The 21129-nt window shown below is 40.3% G+C and overlaps 2 protein-coding genes across 3 annotated transcripts in view; one reads left to right on the forward strand and one right to left on the reverse strand.

The window, feature by feature from the left end:
- LOC310830488 (olfactory receptor 14I1-like) overlaps nucleotides 1-21129 on the reverse strand; it is a gene marked incomplete at both ends in the record, with an annotated part of 50565 nt that overhangs the window by 25642 nt on the left and 3794 nt on the right. The window lies entirely within an intron of this gene.
- Nucleotides 14220-21129, forward strand: part of LOC310829574 (olfactory receptor 14A16-like) — a 28464-nt gene continuing 21554 nt past the window's right edge. The window contains exons 1-4 of one of the 2 annotated variants that reach the window (XM_083708219.1): nucleotides 14220-15045; nucleotides 17005-17217; nucleotides 18903-19029; nucleotides 19866-20808. In XM_083708219.1, the coding sequence (XP_083564345.1) occupies nucleotides 14689-15045; nucleotides 17005-17217; nucleotides 18903-19029; nucleotides 19866-20767 (1599 nt within the window). In that variant the 5' untranslated portion in view covers nucleotides 14220-14688 and the 3' untranslated portion in view covers nucleotides 20768-20808. Of the gene's footprint in view, nucleotides 15046-17004; nucleotides 17218-18902; nucleotides 19030-19865; nucleotides 20809-21129 lie in introns of those variants that run through there. The other variant, XM_083708220.1, reaches the window with a different exon arrangement.

Consider the following 21129-nt stretch of genomic DNA (forward strand, 5'->3'; position numbering starts at 1 on the left):
GGTGATGCAACACTGAATTGTGCTGAAGTCTTTGTTTATCATCAGTTCATCTCCTTCAAGGCTGGGCTAAATATGACTCCTGCTCTTTGGTCCCTTTCTCCACAGTTCTGCTTGTGTGTCTCTCATGAGAAACTTTAGCTGTGTGTCTGATCTAGGGAACCACTATAGCTTGGGGTGTAGTTCAGAATGTTAGCATGCTACTGTGGGCTGATGAGGCACTTCCTTGCCCTTCAGTGGGTATTGTTGCTGCTGCTGTTGCTACTGCTTTTCCCTTCTCTTGTATCTAAAGACATAAAAGATGGATGCAGTTATGACAGAAGCATCCAAGACAATTTCTATCATCCAGGAGATGCTGTAATTGGTGGGATCTTCTCTCTCATATTTCCTCAATTTGATTGGCTCAGTTTTAAAAATCTTCCAGTTAATCATCACAAAGCATATAGGTAAGTTCGTCTTCACTGATTAGAAGTACAAATTCAACATGGAACCTGTGCCAAATATCTAAAGGATCTACTACTCTCTTCCCATTGAAGAGCCTTCATGCTTGTGAGACTAAATGCTTTCTCTTCTCCAGTGACCAAATGCCAATTCTCACACACCCCATATCAAACCCGTTTGTGTGTCTGCAACCAAGAAGTGCCTGATTCAATGGACCACATTCTCTTATATTGTTCTTTACACAGTAGACTTCGCCAACTGATGCTGAGCAAAATATTGGACCTCAAATGAGGGTTCTCCTAGCAGACTGGGACAAAGATATCACTGCTCTAGTAGCTTCCTTTTTAGCCACAATCTTACCCGACAACAAACCATTTTTTCAGGAAACAGGGTGTAGCAGAATATCTAAGTGCACACGATCACAGTGTGATCTTATAACCCTTGACAGCTTCACCCTTGAAACGTTTATACTGTGATGCCAATAAAAGTATTTGATTTGATTTGAATTCAATTTGCCCAGTTATGATTATGGTTGGCCATTCACAGAGTGATCTGCGCATGACCACAGTTCATGCAGTACACATTTGCATCACACTTGCATTTAAGAAACTCAGAAGTGCCCTGAATACTTTTTTTTCTGAATTCCTTTTTGTTTTTTAAGGAAACCTAGAAGTGCAGTGACTATCAGAACATATTATATCAATGCCCAACTCATTCATGGAAATTATGAATAGAAGTGGAATTGCATAAAAATGACTCTTTTTGGGGGGGAGTGGCGTGGATGTGGGTGGGTGGGTGTGTATATTACATGAACTTTAAGGTTAGCATGTTATATGCATTGCTGGGAAATAACACTGCAGCAAATAAATGCTATACATATTGACAAATGAATAACAAACATAGTTCGAGTAGATACAGTTGCTAAGCTTTAAAAACAAGATTGAAAGGTGCATTAGCTGCCACACACACACAAAAAACTTGCAATTAAGTTTAAAAGTTGGGAGGCAAAATGGTAAGCTTTTGCTGAGAAATGGTTCTGTAAATATACATGAGTCATATACATCTAAATGCTGCAAGTTGAAATGGTTTCCAAGAGAAAAATTGCCATCTATATGCACAGATATCCTGCAGTTTAAATGCTTGTTATACATAAGTTCACTTATTCAAACATGATGAATTAGTACCCAAACCTTGCTATACAAACTGCAGATTCAGATATGCAAGCAGCCGGATATGCATCCGGTACTGTACAAAAATAAGCAGTCTTAAACAAGCCTTACTTGTGTGTGTGTGTGTGTGTGTGTGTGTGTGTGTGTGTGTGTGTGTTGGTCTGCAACAGCCATTTTGCCAGAAGCCATGATGGATGGGAGAGAAGGGGAGGAAAGGGGAGAGACTGGACAAATAAGATAGCGTTTTCCCCCCCTCCTTGTTTGCCGTGGGAAGGTTTCAGAGGGTTCACGTAGTTTGTCAAGCTTTTCTTCATCATTTTGGGGTCAAACACCTGTGGTCAGGAGCACATTAGAATGGAATTCATCAATGTGTCATGCAAAAGCTCTCCTAACAAGCCACCCTTAGCTAAGTTGGTAGAGCATGAGACTCTTAAACTCAGGGTTGTGGGTTTGAGCTCTGTGTTGGTTGAAAGATTCCCATTACAGGAATTTGGACTAGATGATCCTCGTGCTTCCTTAGAAGTTTACAATTCTACGAACCCCTGATTTCCTAAGAACACATTATATATTCCTTTGTGTATGTGTGTGTGTGTGTGTGTGTGTGTGTGTATATATATATATATATATATATATATATATATATATATATAGGGTGCACATATGTCTGGGGAAACCTGGACATGTCCTCTTTTGGGGGGCCAACATGCCATCCAGGTGGATTTTTAGATTTTTACATTTTAAAGGAAATGTCTGGGTTTTTAAAAATCATGCTTGCTCGTGCTGTTCAGACTCGGGTTCATTTGAGCTCAAGCTTGCTCAGGCTCAGGCTCGCTGGACTCAGGCTTGCTGGGCTTGGGCTCACTCGGGCTGCTCTGTACACCGCAGCAGTTGCCAGCCCAAGCAGGGAAAAGAGGCTCACAGGCACAGCAGCAGCAGCCCTACATGCACCCATGTGCCTCTTTCCCCATCTTCGGCTGGCAATGGCTTGGGTTGTCCTCTTTTTTGCTCTTCAGTATATGGCAACATTAATAAAAATGTTGTTCAGTAACATGTATTTGAAGCAGATGATTTAATCTGTAGCACAATTTCATCTGTTATTTTTTTGCCAGTCAGTGTGCTGTCATCTTTTACTTGACATTCATTAATAAAACAAGGGGAAAACAAAGTTTAGTGAAGGGAATAGCAGATATGATTTGGTGTTTGGGATTTGTAAGAAAAGCATCTGTTATAATAATATTAGTTCCACTTGTAAACTATGAGCCAAAGAAAAGTGCCTTATCTTGTAGATGATATATTCCAATTTATGGATGTCTGAACACTAGTAATGACTTTCATGTTGGGCTTTGATTAATATTATTTCCTCATATAATATCAAACCATGAAAAACAACAACAATAAGAGCACAGTTCAGTCACTAATCTCATGGGGAATAGTCAATGCATGCTTATATTTATTTTAGATACCACTTTAGATATACCACTTGATACTAAAGAAAAACCTCAAAGTGGTTTCCTCAAAGGGATTCAATTTTGACAAGCTCGCACCTCATCGAATATTCTCCCTATCATTCATATTTCCACACCTACAGCCAGATTCAGAGAATGATAGAATAGGAGAGTTGGAAGGGACTGCAAGGGCCTTCAGGTCCAACCCCTTTCAATGTAGGAATTTCAGCTGAAGCATCCATGACAGATGGTCATCCAACCCCTGCTTAAATACCTCCCGGTTCCTTTTGTTCCAAAACAGCCATTTCATATTCTCATGTGGATCAGGTGGACAGCAAAATTTCTACATGAAACTGAGAGTGAAAATAATCTATATAATAGTCTATGACTGCTTGTCTATTTCATTGTAGTGCAGTGCTTCATAATTATCAGCAGGTCCTCTCATTGATTTTTGCCGTTCATGAGATCAATAAGAATCCCATGCTGTTGCCCAATGTCACTTTGGGTTTCCACATCTATGACAACCTTTTTGATGCAAAAAGTACATATGAGACCATCCTGGACCTATTGTTCTCAAATCAAATGAATGCAATTAATAATTATGATATGAATAAGGATGTTTTGTCTGTCATTGGAGGTTTCAGTGTCGAAGATGCCTACCAGATGGCCACCATCTTGGATCAGTACAAGATACCACAGGTGTGTTTATGTGTGTGCATCTCAGCTTGTGCATGCAGGAATGTATAAATATAAATAAGGGTAAGCAATACACTACAGCTCCCAACCTCACACAAATACCACAGAGACTGTGAATTACTGTAATCTTGCTGAATCATGCCAGTTAGGATAGGAAAATTATAGCTCATCTTCAAGGGTACTATTTTAACAAAATGAAAAAGTTTCATGTTAAAATAATGATTAAATAATGTGGGTGGGCATGTATGGCTGTGCCAGTTACCCTCAAACCCACTAACTATGGGTAGATTCCATACATGTGCAGCTGTCTCATTTTTTTTATATTGCATGAAGGGACAATGGGAATATGCCAACTGGGGCAAAGTCTGGGGCACTGTCTCCAGTCTCCTTATCTACACCTTTTCATGGATGGAATCTGTGACTACGCCTAAGTACAGTGGTACCTTGAGTTACACACGCCTCACGTTACAAACACTTCAGGTTACAAACTCCACTAACCTGGAAGAGTTACCTCGAGAACTTTGCCCCAGGATGAGAACGGAAATCGTGTGCCGGCTGTGCAGCACCAGCAGCAGCAGCAAGAGGCCCCATCAGCAAAAGCACGCCTCTAGTTAAGAACAGTTTCAGGTTAAGAACAGACCTCCGGAACGAATTAAGTTCGTAACTAGTGGTACCACTGTACTGTGAAAACTGAAGATTAGTCAGTCCACACATACAAGTAAGCTTATGCAATTAGTAATTAACAGCACAAATCTTTGTATACATTTACTCAGAAGTAATATGTACTGCATTATGTTGAGCTTAGTCTGCTAGAGCAATAGCTTAGTCTGCTAGAGCTTAGTCTGCTGGAGCAATAGCCAAAAATATTAGGTTGGAAACCCCATACTATGTGTACTTTTGTCTGTGTGGAGGTAATACTGAGAGTATTGAAAACGTTATTTCTAAAGAATATGCTGGAGGAAAAATAGTATTACTAAATATTTGATGGGCATTGTATTGTTATTTCTCCAAGTTCTAATAAGCCATGTTTCCTGCATTAGCTCACTTATGGAGCCTATGACACAACACTGAACAGTAAAGCTCATTTTCCTTCATTATATCGAATGGCACCAAGTGAAACAATTCAGCCTATTGGAATTGTCCAGATACTTCTTCATTTTCAATGGACATGGGTTGGCATCATTGCTTCAGATGATGATGATGGAGAAGGCTTTGTGCAGATTTTAACACCTCTGCTTACCCAGAATAGCATTTGTGTTGCCTTATTGCTCAAGATTGAAAAAGTGGAACTTGCCTATGGTGGGAAACCTACTACACAAATGTCAAGGATTGATGCAGCACTTGAGTCTGAAGTCAGTGTGTTTATTGTCAGTGGAAGTTACCATTCTCTATGGGACTTAAAACTTAGATTGCGAGTACGTAAATTTTTTGAAACTGTTAATTTTAGGAAAGTTTGGATTACAACAGCTCGGTGGGATTTCACTAAGGAAATAAGTGCATTCCGTGGTTTTGATGACACATTCAATGGCACCTTGTATTTCTCAGTAGAGACAGATCCCGTTCCCGGATTCGAGAATTTCCTGAAGAATTTAAAACTTGATGAATCAGTGATGCTCTTTCTCTGTTTATTCTGGCAATATGCATTTAGCTGTTCACTTTCTCATGGAAAGTTTTCACGTTGCAAATATGATCGCAGATGTAAAGGAAAGGAAAAACTAGAACGATTACCTGCATATATGTTTGACATGGATATTACTAGTAAGAGCTATGCTGTCTACAATGCTGTCTATGCAATAGCTCATGCTTTACATGCCATTGATGTGTCAAGTCAAATGCTAATGATGGATAGAGGCAAATTCAAACACTTGAATCTTCGGCCATGGCAGGTAAAGCCCATCATTCTGATGAATTTCTTGCTGCAGGTGGAATCAACTCTGACGCTTGCAATTTTAGAACAATCTTGTAACTAGGTAATCTTCCAGAGATCATTGAAAGATCTTCTAGAGATCTTTAAATACTAGGGGTGCACTTTGTATCTGTGTATCTCCAGGTTAAAGGTTGACGTTTTTATGTTCCCAGATTGGGCTATGCCATTAACCAGCTCCTTGAGTTCAATCAGCAATTCCCTGAAGTCCTGTTTTGCTCTGTTTCACAGACTCTTAAATGGCCCACCACCACCACACACACACACACACACACACAGAGAGAGAGAAAATCAAGCTGACTTGGAAAATGCCCTGAGCTCAAGTGTAGAGGGGCATGAGAGTTGCAGTGTCTTCCATTTGGGTGGACATAGCTAACTTTTAATCTGGTGAACTATTTTCCCATAGCACCCCAATTACTGACATGACATGCCCTTGGGCGGGGGCGGAGGGGAACTGTGTCCACATAATTACAACATTGGAGTAGAAGTCAACTCCCACCAACACCCCTTGGAGTAATGTGGTCTTTCTTGGGTGTGACATTTTCAAACGCAAGTGCTCCGTGAAGATTTGTGCTATTTCCCTACACCATTTCCTATATGCAAGCTAACTGAGAGATACATCCCAAGAGAAGAGGGTGTATTCCCCAAAACTCCATGGCTGGGGACAGAAGCCCATGCCAGCCAATGGCCCAAGGTGTAACAGGTCCTTTGCCGGGTTGTCAAAAATTTCCCCACCCAGTCTTACCTGAGAATCTGGAGGAGACTGCCTTTATGTGACTGCACTTAAAATACTGTGTACAGTTCTGGCACACTCACCTAAAAGCAGATATTGTAGACTTTGAAAAGTTACAAAAAGTGGGCAACCAAAATGATAAGTGAAGTGTAGCAACTTCCCTATGACTAAAGGATACAACATTTAGGACCTTTTTATTAGAAAACAAAGGTTAGCAAAAGGTGGCACAATCAGTATCAGCATCAAACTTTATTTCAGTCACAGGCCAGCATAAGATAAAACACAAAGTTTAGAAAAATTATGCATAGTCTGGAGGAAGTGGATGGAGAAAACATTTTGTCCTTCTCTCATAATACTAGAACTCAGGGACATCCAATGATCCTCAATGCTGGATGATTCCAAAAGAAAGTACTTCTTCACACATCACATAATTAAATTGTGGAATTTACACTAAAAATAGTTAGTGATGGACTCCAATCTGCATGGTTTTGAAAGGAAATAAGACACATTAATAGATGATAAAGCTATCAAGAGATTGTAGCTATGATGGTCATGTTTTGACTGTGCAAAGGGAGTGCCTCTGAAAATCAGAGAAAAGGATGCTGGACAAAATGGGTCTTTGGCCAGACCCACAGGCCCTTCTTACAATATCATGCTTTAATTGAAAAGTATTTGTCTCTGACTGGATGCTAGTTTAAACAGATTCAATATAATATGCTCAAATTTACAGAAACACAATAACATTTTTCTCACTTTAGGTCAATTCTTTATTGAAAAATATCCACTTTAACAATGGTGCTGGGCAGGAAGTCTTGATAGAAAATGGAGAAGTTTCAGCTGGCTATGATATCATCAACTGGGTTCTTTTTCAAAACCAGTCATTCCTCAAACTCCAGGTTGGAAAAATTTCAGCAAGTCACAGTTTCACCCTCAGAGATGATATAATTAGGTGGAATAGCAAATTGAAACAGGTATGAATTAAACTATTTTTAAAAAAAAAAAATCCCAGGAACACACCCAGGCAAAACACTACAACCAAAATCCTATTTCATGTGCAACACTTATAAAAGTGTGAGTAATTCAAGTTTCCAGGGGGTTCCAGGTGCATTTACAAAGGTCTCTTGTTTTCTTTTGGACAATGAGGCACAGTGGAGACTGTGGTGTCTACATGAGATATGGTTTATCTAGACATATATACAACCTGAGCTTGCCATGGAGGAGTCAGAGCATCAATATTCCAAGAGGCCCTGTTTCTCCCATAGATTCAGCAGCATTCCTGCCCTGCAACTTGCCTTCTTAGGTCACATAACGTCTAACTGACCCTCCTATCTCCCCCTGGACTACACTTCTGCACACATTATTTCCAAGTGTCTATTCTATACTCCTGTCTTTTGCATGCAGGGTGAGAGAGGGCCCCATTCAAAAGCCTTTTCACACTTAGCCCTTTGATCTTGTGTTGTGTTAACAACCCATTTCTCCAGGCTAACACCTCAAAGGAAATTATCTTTTGAAACACATGTTGATTCTCATGGATTGGGAAGTTTTAGTGCACAATTCAAGTTTCAGCAATGCTAATTCCAGAGAAATAAAATAATGTAACACATTCCAAATACACACATGGGTCTAGTAATCAGTTTTAACCCACAAACCTTAATTAAATCCTATGACCTACTGCATCCAGAAATTACAGTGGTTTGGCCAAAGTTTCTTCCTTTAGACCAAATCAGAGAGATCAAGAGTGGGGTCTTGTCATATTGTGGCAAACCAGGACCTTCATGCACAATCCCCATTCCATCCCGGAGACGCCCCTTTGGTGCTGTTAATATAGCAACAAGAATGCAGTTTCACTTCACCTCAGAGGCACACTCTGCCATCTCTTGCATCAGACAGATGCAAAAACAACAACAAATGCTAAACCCACAGGACTCTTGATACTACATTCAGTTCTTAAACTTTTTGTATGATCAGATACCACCCCAAGCAAAGTGTGTTGAGAGCTGCCCACTTGGATACAGGAAGATGGATCAGGCAGGAAAACAGGCCTGCTGCTATGATTGTGCTCCATGTCCAGAAGACATGATATCTAATGAAACAGGTATGTGATGTCACTCTTTAGGATGTGTATCATATATCTATATCTATATCTATATCATCTATATCTATATCATCTATATCTATATCTATATCTATATCTATATCTATATCTATATCAATCTATATCTATTAGATATAGATATTTGTTTCATGGAATGAAACAAAGATATAGAATGGTTACAAAAAGACTAATGAATATAAAATGAGATACACTATACAAATGCCAATCCGATCATGTTAGCAGAACAACATTAGCAGCTAAAGCAAATATAATCATCCCTGTAAAGTGGGGGGATTCTGAGGAACCAGCAGGGCCAGCGGGGTGCAGACTGGATCCTAAGCCCATTCAGCTAGGTCACATGACCTGGTAACCTGATGTAAGTTAAGCTACCTTAACGAGTATTCAAAAGGCTTGTTTTCCCTCTAAGAGAACAGTTCAGTCAGCAGGAACACAATTTCAACAGAGCTTGGAAGTGGGGAATTTTGCATTGGCATAACTTGTGCCAGATTTCTTTACACGTGTTTCTGTTGAATAGGTTTGTTTCCGATATTTCTTCCTGGGGGAGGGAGAGGGGGAGGGGAAGGGGACTCCTGTGCATGTACATTTCATCCACTTTAGTAAAAAGTAGAAATTCATAGTCATTCAATCGGAAACCCAGCTTCATTTTGCATAGACCAAGTGGCTTGGATCCCAAAAAAGCAGACCTAAGGGGAGACAGCACAGATGGATGTGGAAACATATCATTGTTTAAGATTGAGAAATGAGAAATATAGTGTAAAATCCTAGTGTTTGCTGCTCAATTTAAAAGCTTTCATTCTTGACCAAAAATACCTTTCTGGTGTGGTGTAGTGGTTAAGAGTGGTAGACTCGTAATCTGGTGAACCGGGTTCGTGTCTCTGCTTCTCCACATGCAGCTGCTAGGTGACCTTGGGCCAGTCACACTTCTTTGAAGTCTCTCAGCCCCACTCACCTCACAGAGTGTTTGTTGTGGGGGAGGAAGGGAAAGGAGAATGTTAGCCGCTTTGAGACTCCTTAGGGTAGAGATAAAGCGGAATATCAAATCCAAACTCTTCTTTCTATCTCTTCATTTTGATATAGATCAAGAAAAGCCAATGTGGTGTCCTGCAGATTTTGTTCCATTGTTCCTGGTCAGGGCTGTTTGCAGCTCAGGGAGTCCAACAACACCAGTGGGCAAAATGCAGACATAAGCATATTTAAAGCATTAAGTCTTTTTTTTTATCTCTGCATGAAATGAACAGTGATATAGAAGCGGGGTGGGGTGGACCTAATGATACTGTGTTTTGTCTTTTTAGATGCAATTAATTGTGCCAAGTGCCCAGAAGAGCAGTATCCAAATGCGGACAAAAATGAATGCATCTACAAAGTCAAAACTTTCCTAACCTATGAAGAGCCCTTGGGAATCGTTTTAGTTTTCTTAGCTCTTTCCTTTGCTGTGGTCACAGGTATGGTGATATACACCTTTATGAAGAACTGGAATACCCCCATTGTCAAAGCCAACAACCAGAACATTACCATCACTCTTCTCATCTCCATCCTGCTTTGCTTCCTTTCTTGCTTGCTCTTTATTGGCAAACCTGGGAAGGTGACTTGCCTTCTACGGCAAACAGCCTTTGGCATCGTATTCTCGGTTGCAGTTTCTTCTGTGCTGGCAAAGACCATCATTGTGATCCTGGCCTTTCTGGCCACAAAGCCAGGCAACACAATGAGGAAATGGCTAGGGCAGAAGGTGGCAAATGCTGTTGTTCTCTCCTGCTCCCTCATCCAAGTAGGCATTTGTACCTCTTGGCTGTCAGTCTCTCCTCCATTCCCAGATCTTGACACGCACTCTCTGGCTGGACATGTCATTGTTGAATGCAATGAAGGTTCAATCACCATGTTCTACTGTGTCCTTGGCTACCTGGGCTTTTTGGCCATCATCAGCTTCACTGTTGCTTTCCTCGCCAGAAAGCTGCCTGATTCTTTCAACGAAGCCAAGTTCATCACGTTCAGCATGTTGGTGTTTTGCAGTGTCTGGGTCTCCTTTATTCCAGGTTATCTGAGCACGAAAGGGAAATACATTGTGGCAGTGGAGGTGTTTGCCATCTTGGCTTCCAGCACTGGCCTCTTGGCTTGCATTTTCTTCCCCAAATGCTATATCATTGTTCTAAGACCTGATCTAAACAGCAGGAAACAACTAACAGGAAAAGGGAATTGATGATCAATTCTTATTCTAACCTTTAAATGCATTTTCGTACTGTTTACCTTTGGTCCATTTCTCCATTGTCCAATCCAATTTTAAGGCACTTTAATCACTGAGCTATATTTGTAAATTAATGCTGGCTAGTGAGGTTGGTTCTGGGCAGTAGGTGGGCTTAATCACAGTTGACATTTGGTTTCAGCTAGAGCCATTATGGGATGGTGCTCTTATGAACAGTTAACAAACTTCAATAATTATAAGATTACTCTTGCAGCCCTTATGAATATATGAATTACTTTTTATATATTTTAAATCTTTTTAAAAGTAATTTTTATTTATCCTTATTCTAAACCTTTAGTTGTCTATGTTGTGTACATTCGGTCTGTTTTTCCTTCTTCCAATCCTGTTTTTATGCATTGTAATCATTGAAATGGATTTGTAATACTAACTAGTGATTTTATTTCTGGGAAGTGAGTTGGATTGTTCATGCAACAGGATTGTCCCTTATTTCAATGGAAATTGCCACATCCTGTGTTGATATAGTTTTGTCCTGTATTTCAGGTAATCTCTCTCTCTCTCTCTCATTGTTCTAACACGTGATCTAAACACCAAGAAGCAACTAACAGGAAAAATAAATTAATGGTTAATTATTATTCTAAATCTATATATATATTGTGTAGTTTACATTTAAACCTATCCAGTTTTAATATACTGTAATCACTGAACTATATTTGTAAATTAATGTTGGCCAGTGAGGTTGGTTCTGAGTTGAATTAATCACTCCACAGTTGATTTGAATAGAAATGGTCTCAATGACTAATACCACTTCCAATGCAGAAGAGTGTCAAAGTCAGATCTAGTTTGAGGATATGGTTGGTAATTTTGCCTAGGTCAAAAATAACCTTCCACAATTTTTGAGCTATAGGGCAATCCCACCACATGTGAAGGACCAAACCTTTTTCATCACATTCCCTCCAGCATAGTGGCAGAGTTATAACATATGATAGTTTAACAGGTGTCCAGCACCTGTATAATTTTTAAAATCAGAAGTGAAAAGAGCAGTTGTTTGAATGCCCTTTCTTAGCCGTTTCCCACTGCTTCTTTGTGCAGCTGCTTGCAAAGGGCTTTCAAACAACCCTACACTGCTCCTGCAGCTGTCTGAAGCTTTTTGCAAACAGTTTTGCCATTCTCCTCCTCTAAACGTCTGGTTTCAGAGAAGTATGAAGCTGCTTCTAAGAGCACCGCTGGAACAGATAAGCAATACTCACTGAATGGAAACAACTTTCTCCTCCTTGAGGAAGGCATAAACTGAGATTTAAAGGAGCAATGTGGGTGTCTGAACACCCTTTGCAGCAAAGGGCTTTCACAAGCCCTACACTGAATTTTGAAGTGCCAACAAGTAGGGTTTCAAAGCACAGCATCGCGTCTCTGGTTCACGTCTCTGTTCCTCCACATGCAGCTGCTGGGTGACCTTGGGCTAGTCACACTTCTTTGAAGTCTCTCAGCCCCACTCACCTCACAGAGTGTTTGTTGTGGGGGAAGAAGGGAAAGGAGAATGTTAGCCACTTTGAGACTCCTTCAGGTAGTGATAAAGTGGGATATCAAATCCAAACTCTTCTTCAAACTCTTCTTCCTGTCCAGTGTCTGTCCTTCCATGTATTTGTGAGATTTACCACCCCAACCTTCTTCCAAATAAAGATCAGAGTGGTTGTACCCTTGTTTTATAAACCTGTGGGGTGCTGGAGTTTGAGGCGTATGGGGTGACAAAGTTATGATGGTTGAGGGTTGGCATTGCAGCTAGGTGGGCTTCTAGGGGGAGGGGTTTTCTGCATCATGAAAAACTTAAATAAGAATCTTAACATGCACCATCCCATGACAGTGATACTGATGTAGAATAGGGGAAAAAATATTTACCCAAATATTCCAAATGTTTCTGGATTATAAATAAATTCAGTACATTGATTTTGATGAACCATTTAAAAGGAAAAGCGCATTAGAAGTAGAGCGGTTTTCACATAGAAGGTGGAATAATCAGGGAGGTTTTTCTCTGTTCAGTTCAGGGCCTGCCCCTCTAAGCCAAAACAGAACCTCCGTTCTCAGATGCAAGCTACCATTTGTATTGCAAAACCTAGCATTTTAGGCCCAAGTTAGGAAGTTAGGCCCAAGTGCAAACGCCAGGAGAAATGTGTTCAAAGCAATGCAGTGGAAGTAAACTATCCTCATATTTCCTTATCATGAACCTAAACCTTTGCCATCAAAGAAATTTTGTAAACATGTTTTTCCAGAAGCACAGGGAGGCCATTATTGAAACCAGGGAACTGTTTCATTACCCTGAAATTTTTGAAATCACTGTTATTAATTTCCAATCTTGTAGAGTCAACATTAACATCAAAGGGTTTGTTTTTTTAAAGGCAGAGTAGAAAAGATGGGTCATTCAGTTCTGAACGTGCAGAAGTCACAGTGTGCACCTCTACTCTGGAATATGCTCCCTAGGGAAATAAGACAAAATCTACCTCCTGTTCTTTAGTTGCTGTCTCAACAGTTGGTGCATTTGTGATTCTTGTGAGAAATTCTCCCAGTGTGCCTACTGCAGGGAACTATTGCAGCTTGGAGAGGAATTGAGAATGTCAGAATGCTGCTGTGTGCTGAGGAGGCATGTTGTTGTGCTTCGGTGGTTATTAATGTTGCTGCTGTTGCTGATGCTTCTCCCTTCTCTTGTATCTCAAGACATGAAAGGTAGATGCAGTTATTATAGAAGCATTCGGGACAATTTATATCAACCAGGTGATGCTGCAGTTGGCGGGATCTTCTCTCTCATATTTCCTGAATTTGTTTTGCTCGATTTTACAAATCTTCCAGAAAAGCATTACAAAGCATTTATGTAAGTTCTTCTTCATTGATTAGAAGTACAATTCCGTTAGCCCAGTGATGATTATGGTTGCCATTCACTGAGTGAAGGGTGGGATTTCAGCATGACAACAGTTCATGTATTATAAACTTGGATTTAGGATACTCAGAAGTGCAATGACTATCACAACAGATTACATCAATGCCCAACTCATTGGTGACAATTCTAGATATCAGCAAAATTGCAGAAAATATTATTTTGGAGAGGAAAGGATGTGTGTGTCACATGAGGTTTACAATTGCATTATTGTAGACATTGCTGGGAAATAACACTACAGCAAATAATTAATAAAAATAGTTTGAGAAATGTGTAGATACAGTTGTTAAGCTTTTGAAACAAGGTTGTAAGGTGTATTAGCTTCCATGAAACTTGCAATAAAGTGAAAATGTTGGGATGCACAAAGGCAAGCTTTTGCTCCTGTAAATGAGTGAGTCATTTCAAACAGAAATACTGCCACACAGATCAGACATCCATAAATTTGAGTAGAAGTTTCATACTGGGTTTTTTATTAATAGTACTTTCTGGATATCCTCCCAAACCATGAAAACAAATAAAGAACAAAAAAACACACAAAAAAAACCAAGAGCACGATTCTCAACACGGAACAGGCAAGGGCAGGCTTAAGTTTATTTTAGATATATTTCATACAATTTATATACCACTTGATAGTAAAGAAAAATGTCAAATTTCCTCAAAGGGGGTTAATTTTGACTGAATCATGCCTAACCAAATACAGGGTGGCTCAAAAGAAATTCATCACAACAAATTATATGGATACAGATAACTAACACACAACAAAGTGGCAGTTAAATTTCAGGCTGGCAGTTGGAAAGAATAGTCCAGCAGTTGGAAAGAATAGTGGAGTCAGAAAAAAAGGATTATTTTTCCTTACTGATATTGTGAATGATGACAGTGAACTTGAGTCAACAACAAAGAAAGTGAACTCTAAAGCCGTATACCTGCCACTCTGTATTATCCCTTTTGCTCACGTTTCGACACCTACAGCTACATTCCCATATTCTTTTTGTTCTTAACATCCCTTTCATATCCTCATGTGGATCAGGTGAACAGCAAATTTTCTACATGAAACTGAGGGTGATAATAGTCTTTGTAATAGATGGTGCTATGACAACTTGTCTATCTTATTGCAGTCCAGTGTATAAAAATTATCAGCTTGTCCTCACATTTATTTTTGCCATTCATGAGATCAATAAGAATCCCAGGCTGTTGCCCAATGTCACTTTGGGTTTCCACATCTATGACAACCTTTTTGATGCAAGAACTATATATGAGACCACCCTGGACCTACTGTTCTCAAAGCAAATGAATGCAATTAATAATTATGATATGAATAAGGATGTGTTGTCTATCATTGGAGGTCTCACTGTAGAAGATGCCTATCAGATGGCCACCATCTTGAATCAGTACAAGATACCACAGGTGTGTTTGTCTCCAGTCTTCTTATCGGCTCCTTTACATGAATGGAATTTGTGACGATGCAAACATGAATGGAATTTGTTCTGTGCAAACTGATGGTTAGCTCATTCACACATACAATGTAGCTCATGCAATTAACAATGCAAACCTTTATATACATCTAGTCAGAAGTAGCATCTACTTCATTAAGTTGAGCTTAGTCTCTGAATTATTCAATTAGAGCAAGAGCCTAAAGTATTCTGTTGGAAATCACATGCTGGGATGTGAGTGTGGAATTAATATAGAAAATCTTATTTCTAAAGAATATTCAGAAAATTTAGTACTACTAGATACCTAATGGGCAATTTCTTGTTATTTCTCCAAGCTCTAATAAGCCTCCTGTATTACAGTAGCTCACTTATGGAGCCTATGACACAAAACTGAGCAGCAAAACACATTTCCCTTCTTTATACCGAATGGCACCAAGTGAAATTATTCAGCCTGTTGGGATTGTCCAGATACTCCTTCATTTTGAATGGACATGGATTGGCATCATTGTTTCAGATGATGATGATGGAGAAGACTTTGTGCAGATTTTAACACCTCTGCTTGCCCAGAATAGCATTTGTGTTGCCTTATTGCTGAAGATGGAAAGAGCATCACAAGACCGTGATGAGGCCTTCAATAATCAAATGCCAAAGATTGATGCAGCACTTCAGTCTGAAGTCAGTGTGTTTATTGTCAGTGGAAATTATTATTCTCTGTGGGACTTAAAACTCAGAGTACATGTTTGTGACCTTTTCAAAATAATTGATATTAGGAAGGTTTGGATTATAACAGCTCGGTGGGATTTCACTCAGGAGATAGATCTAGCCTCTGGTTTTGAAAGGGCTTTCAGTGGCACCCTGTATTTCTCAGTACAGAAACATCCTGTTCCCAGATTCCATAATTTTATCAAGAACTTAAAATTGGATGAATCACTCATGCACTTTCTATGTTTGTTCTGGCAATATGCTTTTGACTGTTCGATTCCTAGTGAAGGGTTTACACGTTGTCAAATGTGTGAAAGATGTACAGGAAAGGAGAAACTGGAAACATTGACTGCATCTAGGTTTGAGATGGATATGACTGGTGAGAGTTATGTTATCTACAATGCTCTCCATGCAATAGCTCATGCTTTACATGCCATTGATGTTCCAAGCCAAAAACTAATGCTGGCTAATAAAGGCAAATTCAAACCCTTGAATATTCAGCCATGGCAGGTAAAGTCTATCATTCTGATGAATTTCATTTTGCAGGTGAAATCAACTCTGATGCTTAATTTTTTAGCACACTCTTATAGCCATGATATTCTCTAGAGATCTTTTAGTGGAGAATTAAATCCAATGGATGTACCTTGGCTCTGTGAAAGGGTGAAGTTTTCACATTCCCAGATTGTATTTTGTCATTAACCAGCTCCTTGAGTTCAATCAACAATTCCCTGATTGCTCTGAGCCACAGATTCTGAAATTGCCCAATATGTTAAAGGAAGGAAGGAAGGAAGGAAGGAAGGAAGGAAGGAAGGAAGGAAGGAAGGAAGGAAGAAAATCAAGCTGACTAGGTAGATGTCCTGAGCTCAAGTGGAGAGGGATAGGAGAAGTGGAGTGTCTTCCATTTGGATGGACTTATTTAAGTTTTAATCATGGTGAAATATTTTCCCAGAGCACCCCAATCACTGACATGCCCTCCCCTGGAAATTTTATTTATATCCCACCCTCCCCAGCCGAAGCCAGGCTCAGAGCAGCTAACAACAGTAATCTTTGCTCAATGGGAGAAAGCTCTCATAAGGCTGAAGGAAATGTCCTAAATTCTACATTTTGGCCTGATCCAGCAGGCTCTTCTTATAATATAAAATGTTTGCCTCCGACTGAATGGTAGCTTAAACAGATTCAGAATAATAAGCTCAAATTTACAGACACACAATAATGTTCTTTCTCAGTTTAGGTCCATTCTTCACTGAAAAATATTCATTTTAACAATGGTGCTGGGCATGAAGTCCTGATAAAAAATGGAGAAGTTTCAGCTGGCTATGATATCATCAACTGGGTTGTTTACCACAATCGAACTGGTCTCAAACTCCAGGTTGGAAAAATTTCAGCAAATCATAGTTTCATATTCAGAGGGAATATGATTGTGTGGAATAACAAATTCAAACAGGTAGGAATTTATATATTTTGAAATGTTCAGGAAACAGCCATTAAACATGCCCCAGGTGATATTCAAAACATAAACACTACAAATTAATCTCTCATGCAAAAGGACATTTTGTGACACTTGTAAAAATGCCAGATTCTGCAGATCTACAGTTAGGAGACACACAGACAGAGTAAGCTGATTTTAACAGAGTAAGCTGATTTTAAAGCTGACATCGTCCCCCATAACCTCTGAGTGGTTAGAGATTCCACTTACCGTAGTTCCAAGCATGCTGTGTTTCCTTCTGGACAATGAGATGGTGTCTATATTATATATCATTTATTTACACATAAATACATAGGCACAGCAGGATCTCTGCCCTGTAGCTTGCCTTCTTAGGTCACATAATGCCTAACTTACCCTCCTACCACCTCCTGCACTATGCTTCTGCACACATTATTTCCAACTCTCTATTCTAAACGCCAGGCTTATATATGCAAAGCAGGAAAGGCCTCATTGAAATGCCTTTTCACACTTAGCCCTTTGATCCTGTGTTGTCTTAATTACCCATTACACCAGGCTAACACCTCAAATAAAATTAACTATTAACACGTACTGCATCCAGAAATGACAGCTGTCTGGTCCCAGTTTTATGCATAGCTGTCAAGTGTCCCTTATTTGAAGGGACAGACCCTTATTCCAGCGCCATGTCCCGCTGCTGTCCCTTATTGATAGATGTCCCTTAAATGTCTCTTAAATGATGTCCCTCAAATTTCAAAGGAAGCAGCTCTTCTCCCTCCCTGCCGGCCAGGGAGGAGGGAGGCTCCAACTGTGTTGCTTGGCTGTGTTGCTCACCCAATAAGAAGTCTAAGAATGACTGGGGGGTGGAGCTTGCATGCCTTGTGTGTGGCTAGTTAATGCAAGCTGAGGGTTTTTTTTGAATGTTGGGTGCCATTTTGTTGCATGTGCTGCTGCAAACTTTGCAGTGCAAAGCCAGGCCGGGGAGCCATCTTAAGTTGAGGTTGCATAGGCCTTGTGGTGCATGTGATTCAGATTCTATTCAGTTGAACCTCTGGTTACAAAGTTGGTTCGACAGTGTTCTCGAAGCTACCAGCATGAGTTTGACCAGACTGCAGGAGGACAGGAAGACTGGAGTGCCTGGAACAGGTGAGGCTGCAGGTCCCTTATTTTGGCTGCTGGTCCCTTATTTTCAAGGCTGCTGATCCCTTATTTTCAAATCTGTAAGTTGACAGCTATGGTTTTATGGCTCTGATTCCCTTTGGGCAACATCAGTGAGAGCAAGAGGAATGTATTGTCATCTGGGCAGCCCAGGACTTCCATATACACTGCCCAGCCTTGTGTCCCGGAGAAGTCACTTCAGTACCACTAACGCAGCAAAAACGATGCAGTTGTTCAGACTACATCCCCAGAGGAACACTCTATTGTCTTGAGTCAGACATATGCCAACAAGAACAGACAGCAAACTCACAGGAGTCTGATGCCCACAAACACATAACAGCATCATCAATTTTTGATGCTGTTTAAAATTCAGTATGTTGCCATTTGTAACTGCTTTGCATTACAAAAAGGTGCCCCATGAGGGATTGGAAGTCATTATTTCATGCCCCAAAAAGAGAAATTATAAATATAGTAGTTGGTCTGAAAAGACTGATGCCACCTTCATTTTAAAAAACTTTTTGTTTGAACAGACACCACCTCAAGCAATGTGTGTTGACAACTGCCTCCTTGGATATAGAAAGATGGCACAGGAAGGGAAACAAGTTTGCTGTCATGACTGTGTCCCATGTCCAGAAGACATGATATCTAAAGAAACAAGTATGAGACATCAATTTTCATTGGGATGTGTGTCGGGGGGTGGGGAGGCGAGAGAGAGAGAGAGATTCGTTTTTTCGAATAAAGTAACAACATATAGAACAGTTAGATAAAGACAAATGAAAATGAAATGAGATACATTGCACAGATTCCAATCTGATTACCAGTCAAAGCAAAATATAATCACACCTGCAAAGGGGGAATTCTAAGGAACTAGCAGGGCCAGTGGGGAATAGGATCCAAAGCACATTCAGCTGGGTCACATGACCTTGCAAACTGGTGTAAATTAAGCTAGCAACAGTGGCGCCAACTTGGATCCCAGATTATGGGTGCCCAGGGTGGTGCTATGACGTCATGATGTCACATGTGTGCGCCGTGACATTATGATATCACATTGCACGAACTGTAGTGGCAAGTGGGCCTGGCCCAGACCCTGAGACGTGGACACGAGCAGTCTCCATTTTTCATTCTCTGCAAAAATAAATCCCTTCACATGGCCCTAACTCCTAGGCTCCCCTACCCACCCACATAGGATAACTGTTATTCCACACACCTACAAAGAAAAGTCAATGAAGGAAATCCAGGCATGCACATTTCATCCACCCTGGCAAAAAGGAGAAAATTGACAGTCATTAAATGGAGAACACAATATCATTTTAAATATACCAAGCAGCTTGGGTACCAAGAGGAGATAGCGCAGGTAGACTCGGAAGCATGTCATTCTTAAAATTTAAAAATAATGAAAAATACAATGTTTATCATTACTTCATTATCTTCATACACTAAACAATGACATATGAATGGGGTAGACTTAATGATGTTATGTTTTCCCCTTTTAGATGCAATTAATTGTGCCAAGTGCCCAGAAGAGCAATATCCAAATGCGGACAAAAATGAATGCATAAACAAAGTTAGAATTTTCCTATCCTATGAGGAGCCCTTGGGGATTGTTTTAGTTTCTCTTGCTGTTTCCTTTGCTGTAGTGACCGGTATGGTGATATACACATTTGTGAAGAACTGGAATACCCCCATTGTCAAAGCCAACAACCAGAACATTACCATCACTCTTCTCATCTCCATCCTGCTTTGCTTCCTTTCTTGCTTGCTCTTCATTGGCAGACCTGGGAAGGTGACTTGCCTTCTACGGCAAACAGCCTTTGGCATCGTGTTCTCCGTTGCAGTTTCTTCTGTGCTGGCAAAGACCATCATTGTGATCCTGGCCTTTCTGGCCACAAAGCCAGGCAACACAATGAGGAAATGGCTAGGGCAGAAGGTGGCAAATGCTGTTGTTCTCTCCTGCTCCCTCATCCAAGTAGGCATTTGCACCTCTTGGCTGTCAAGCTTTCCTCCATTCCCAGATCTTGACACGCACTCTCTGGCTGGGCACATCATCGTTGAATGCAATGAAGGTTCAATCACCATGTTCTACAGTGTCCTTGGCTACCTGGGCTTTTTGGCCATCATCAGCTTCACTGTCGCTTTCCTCGCCAGAAAGCTGCCTGATTCTTTCAACGAAGCCAAGTTCATCACGTTCAGCATGTTGGTGTTTTGCAGTGTCTGGGTCTCCTTTATTCCAGGTTATCTGAGCACAAAAGGGAAATACATTGTGGCAGTGGAGGTGTTTGCCATCTTGGCTTCCAGCACCGGCCTCTTGGCTTGCATTTTCTTCCCCAAATGTTATATCATTGTTCTGAGACCTGATCTAAACACCAGGAAGCAACTAACAGGAAAAGGGAATTAATTATTTATCCTTATTATAACCTTAATTGTGTGTGTGTGTGTGTGTGTGTGTGTGTTGTGTACTTTCAGTCCTTCTCCATTTTCTATCTAACTTTCATGCAATGTATTCATTGAACTGTATTTGTAGATCAATGCTTCTAGTGATGTTGGTTCTGTGTCACAGTTGACAGTTTGGTTTCAGAGGCATCATGGGGTGGTGCTTTGAATAGAAGTGAAAATAATAGCTGTGCATCCCTGCTGTTATAAAACATCAAAAACTTCCATAGATATAACAACGCTTTCGCAGCCCTCACGAATATATTATTATTAAATTTTTGTGGGTGTGGCAGGGGGGTATGCTGTATGCTTGAGCCCCTTTACAAT

The sequence above is a fragment of the Podarcis gaigeae genome (genome assembly GCF_964106915.1).
Source record: "Podarcis gaigeae genome assembly, chromosome: 13".
Classification (NCBI taxonomy): domain Eukaryota; kingdom Metazoa; phylum Chordata; class Lepidosauria; order Squamata; family Lacertidae; genus Podarcis; species Podarcis gaigeae.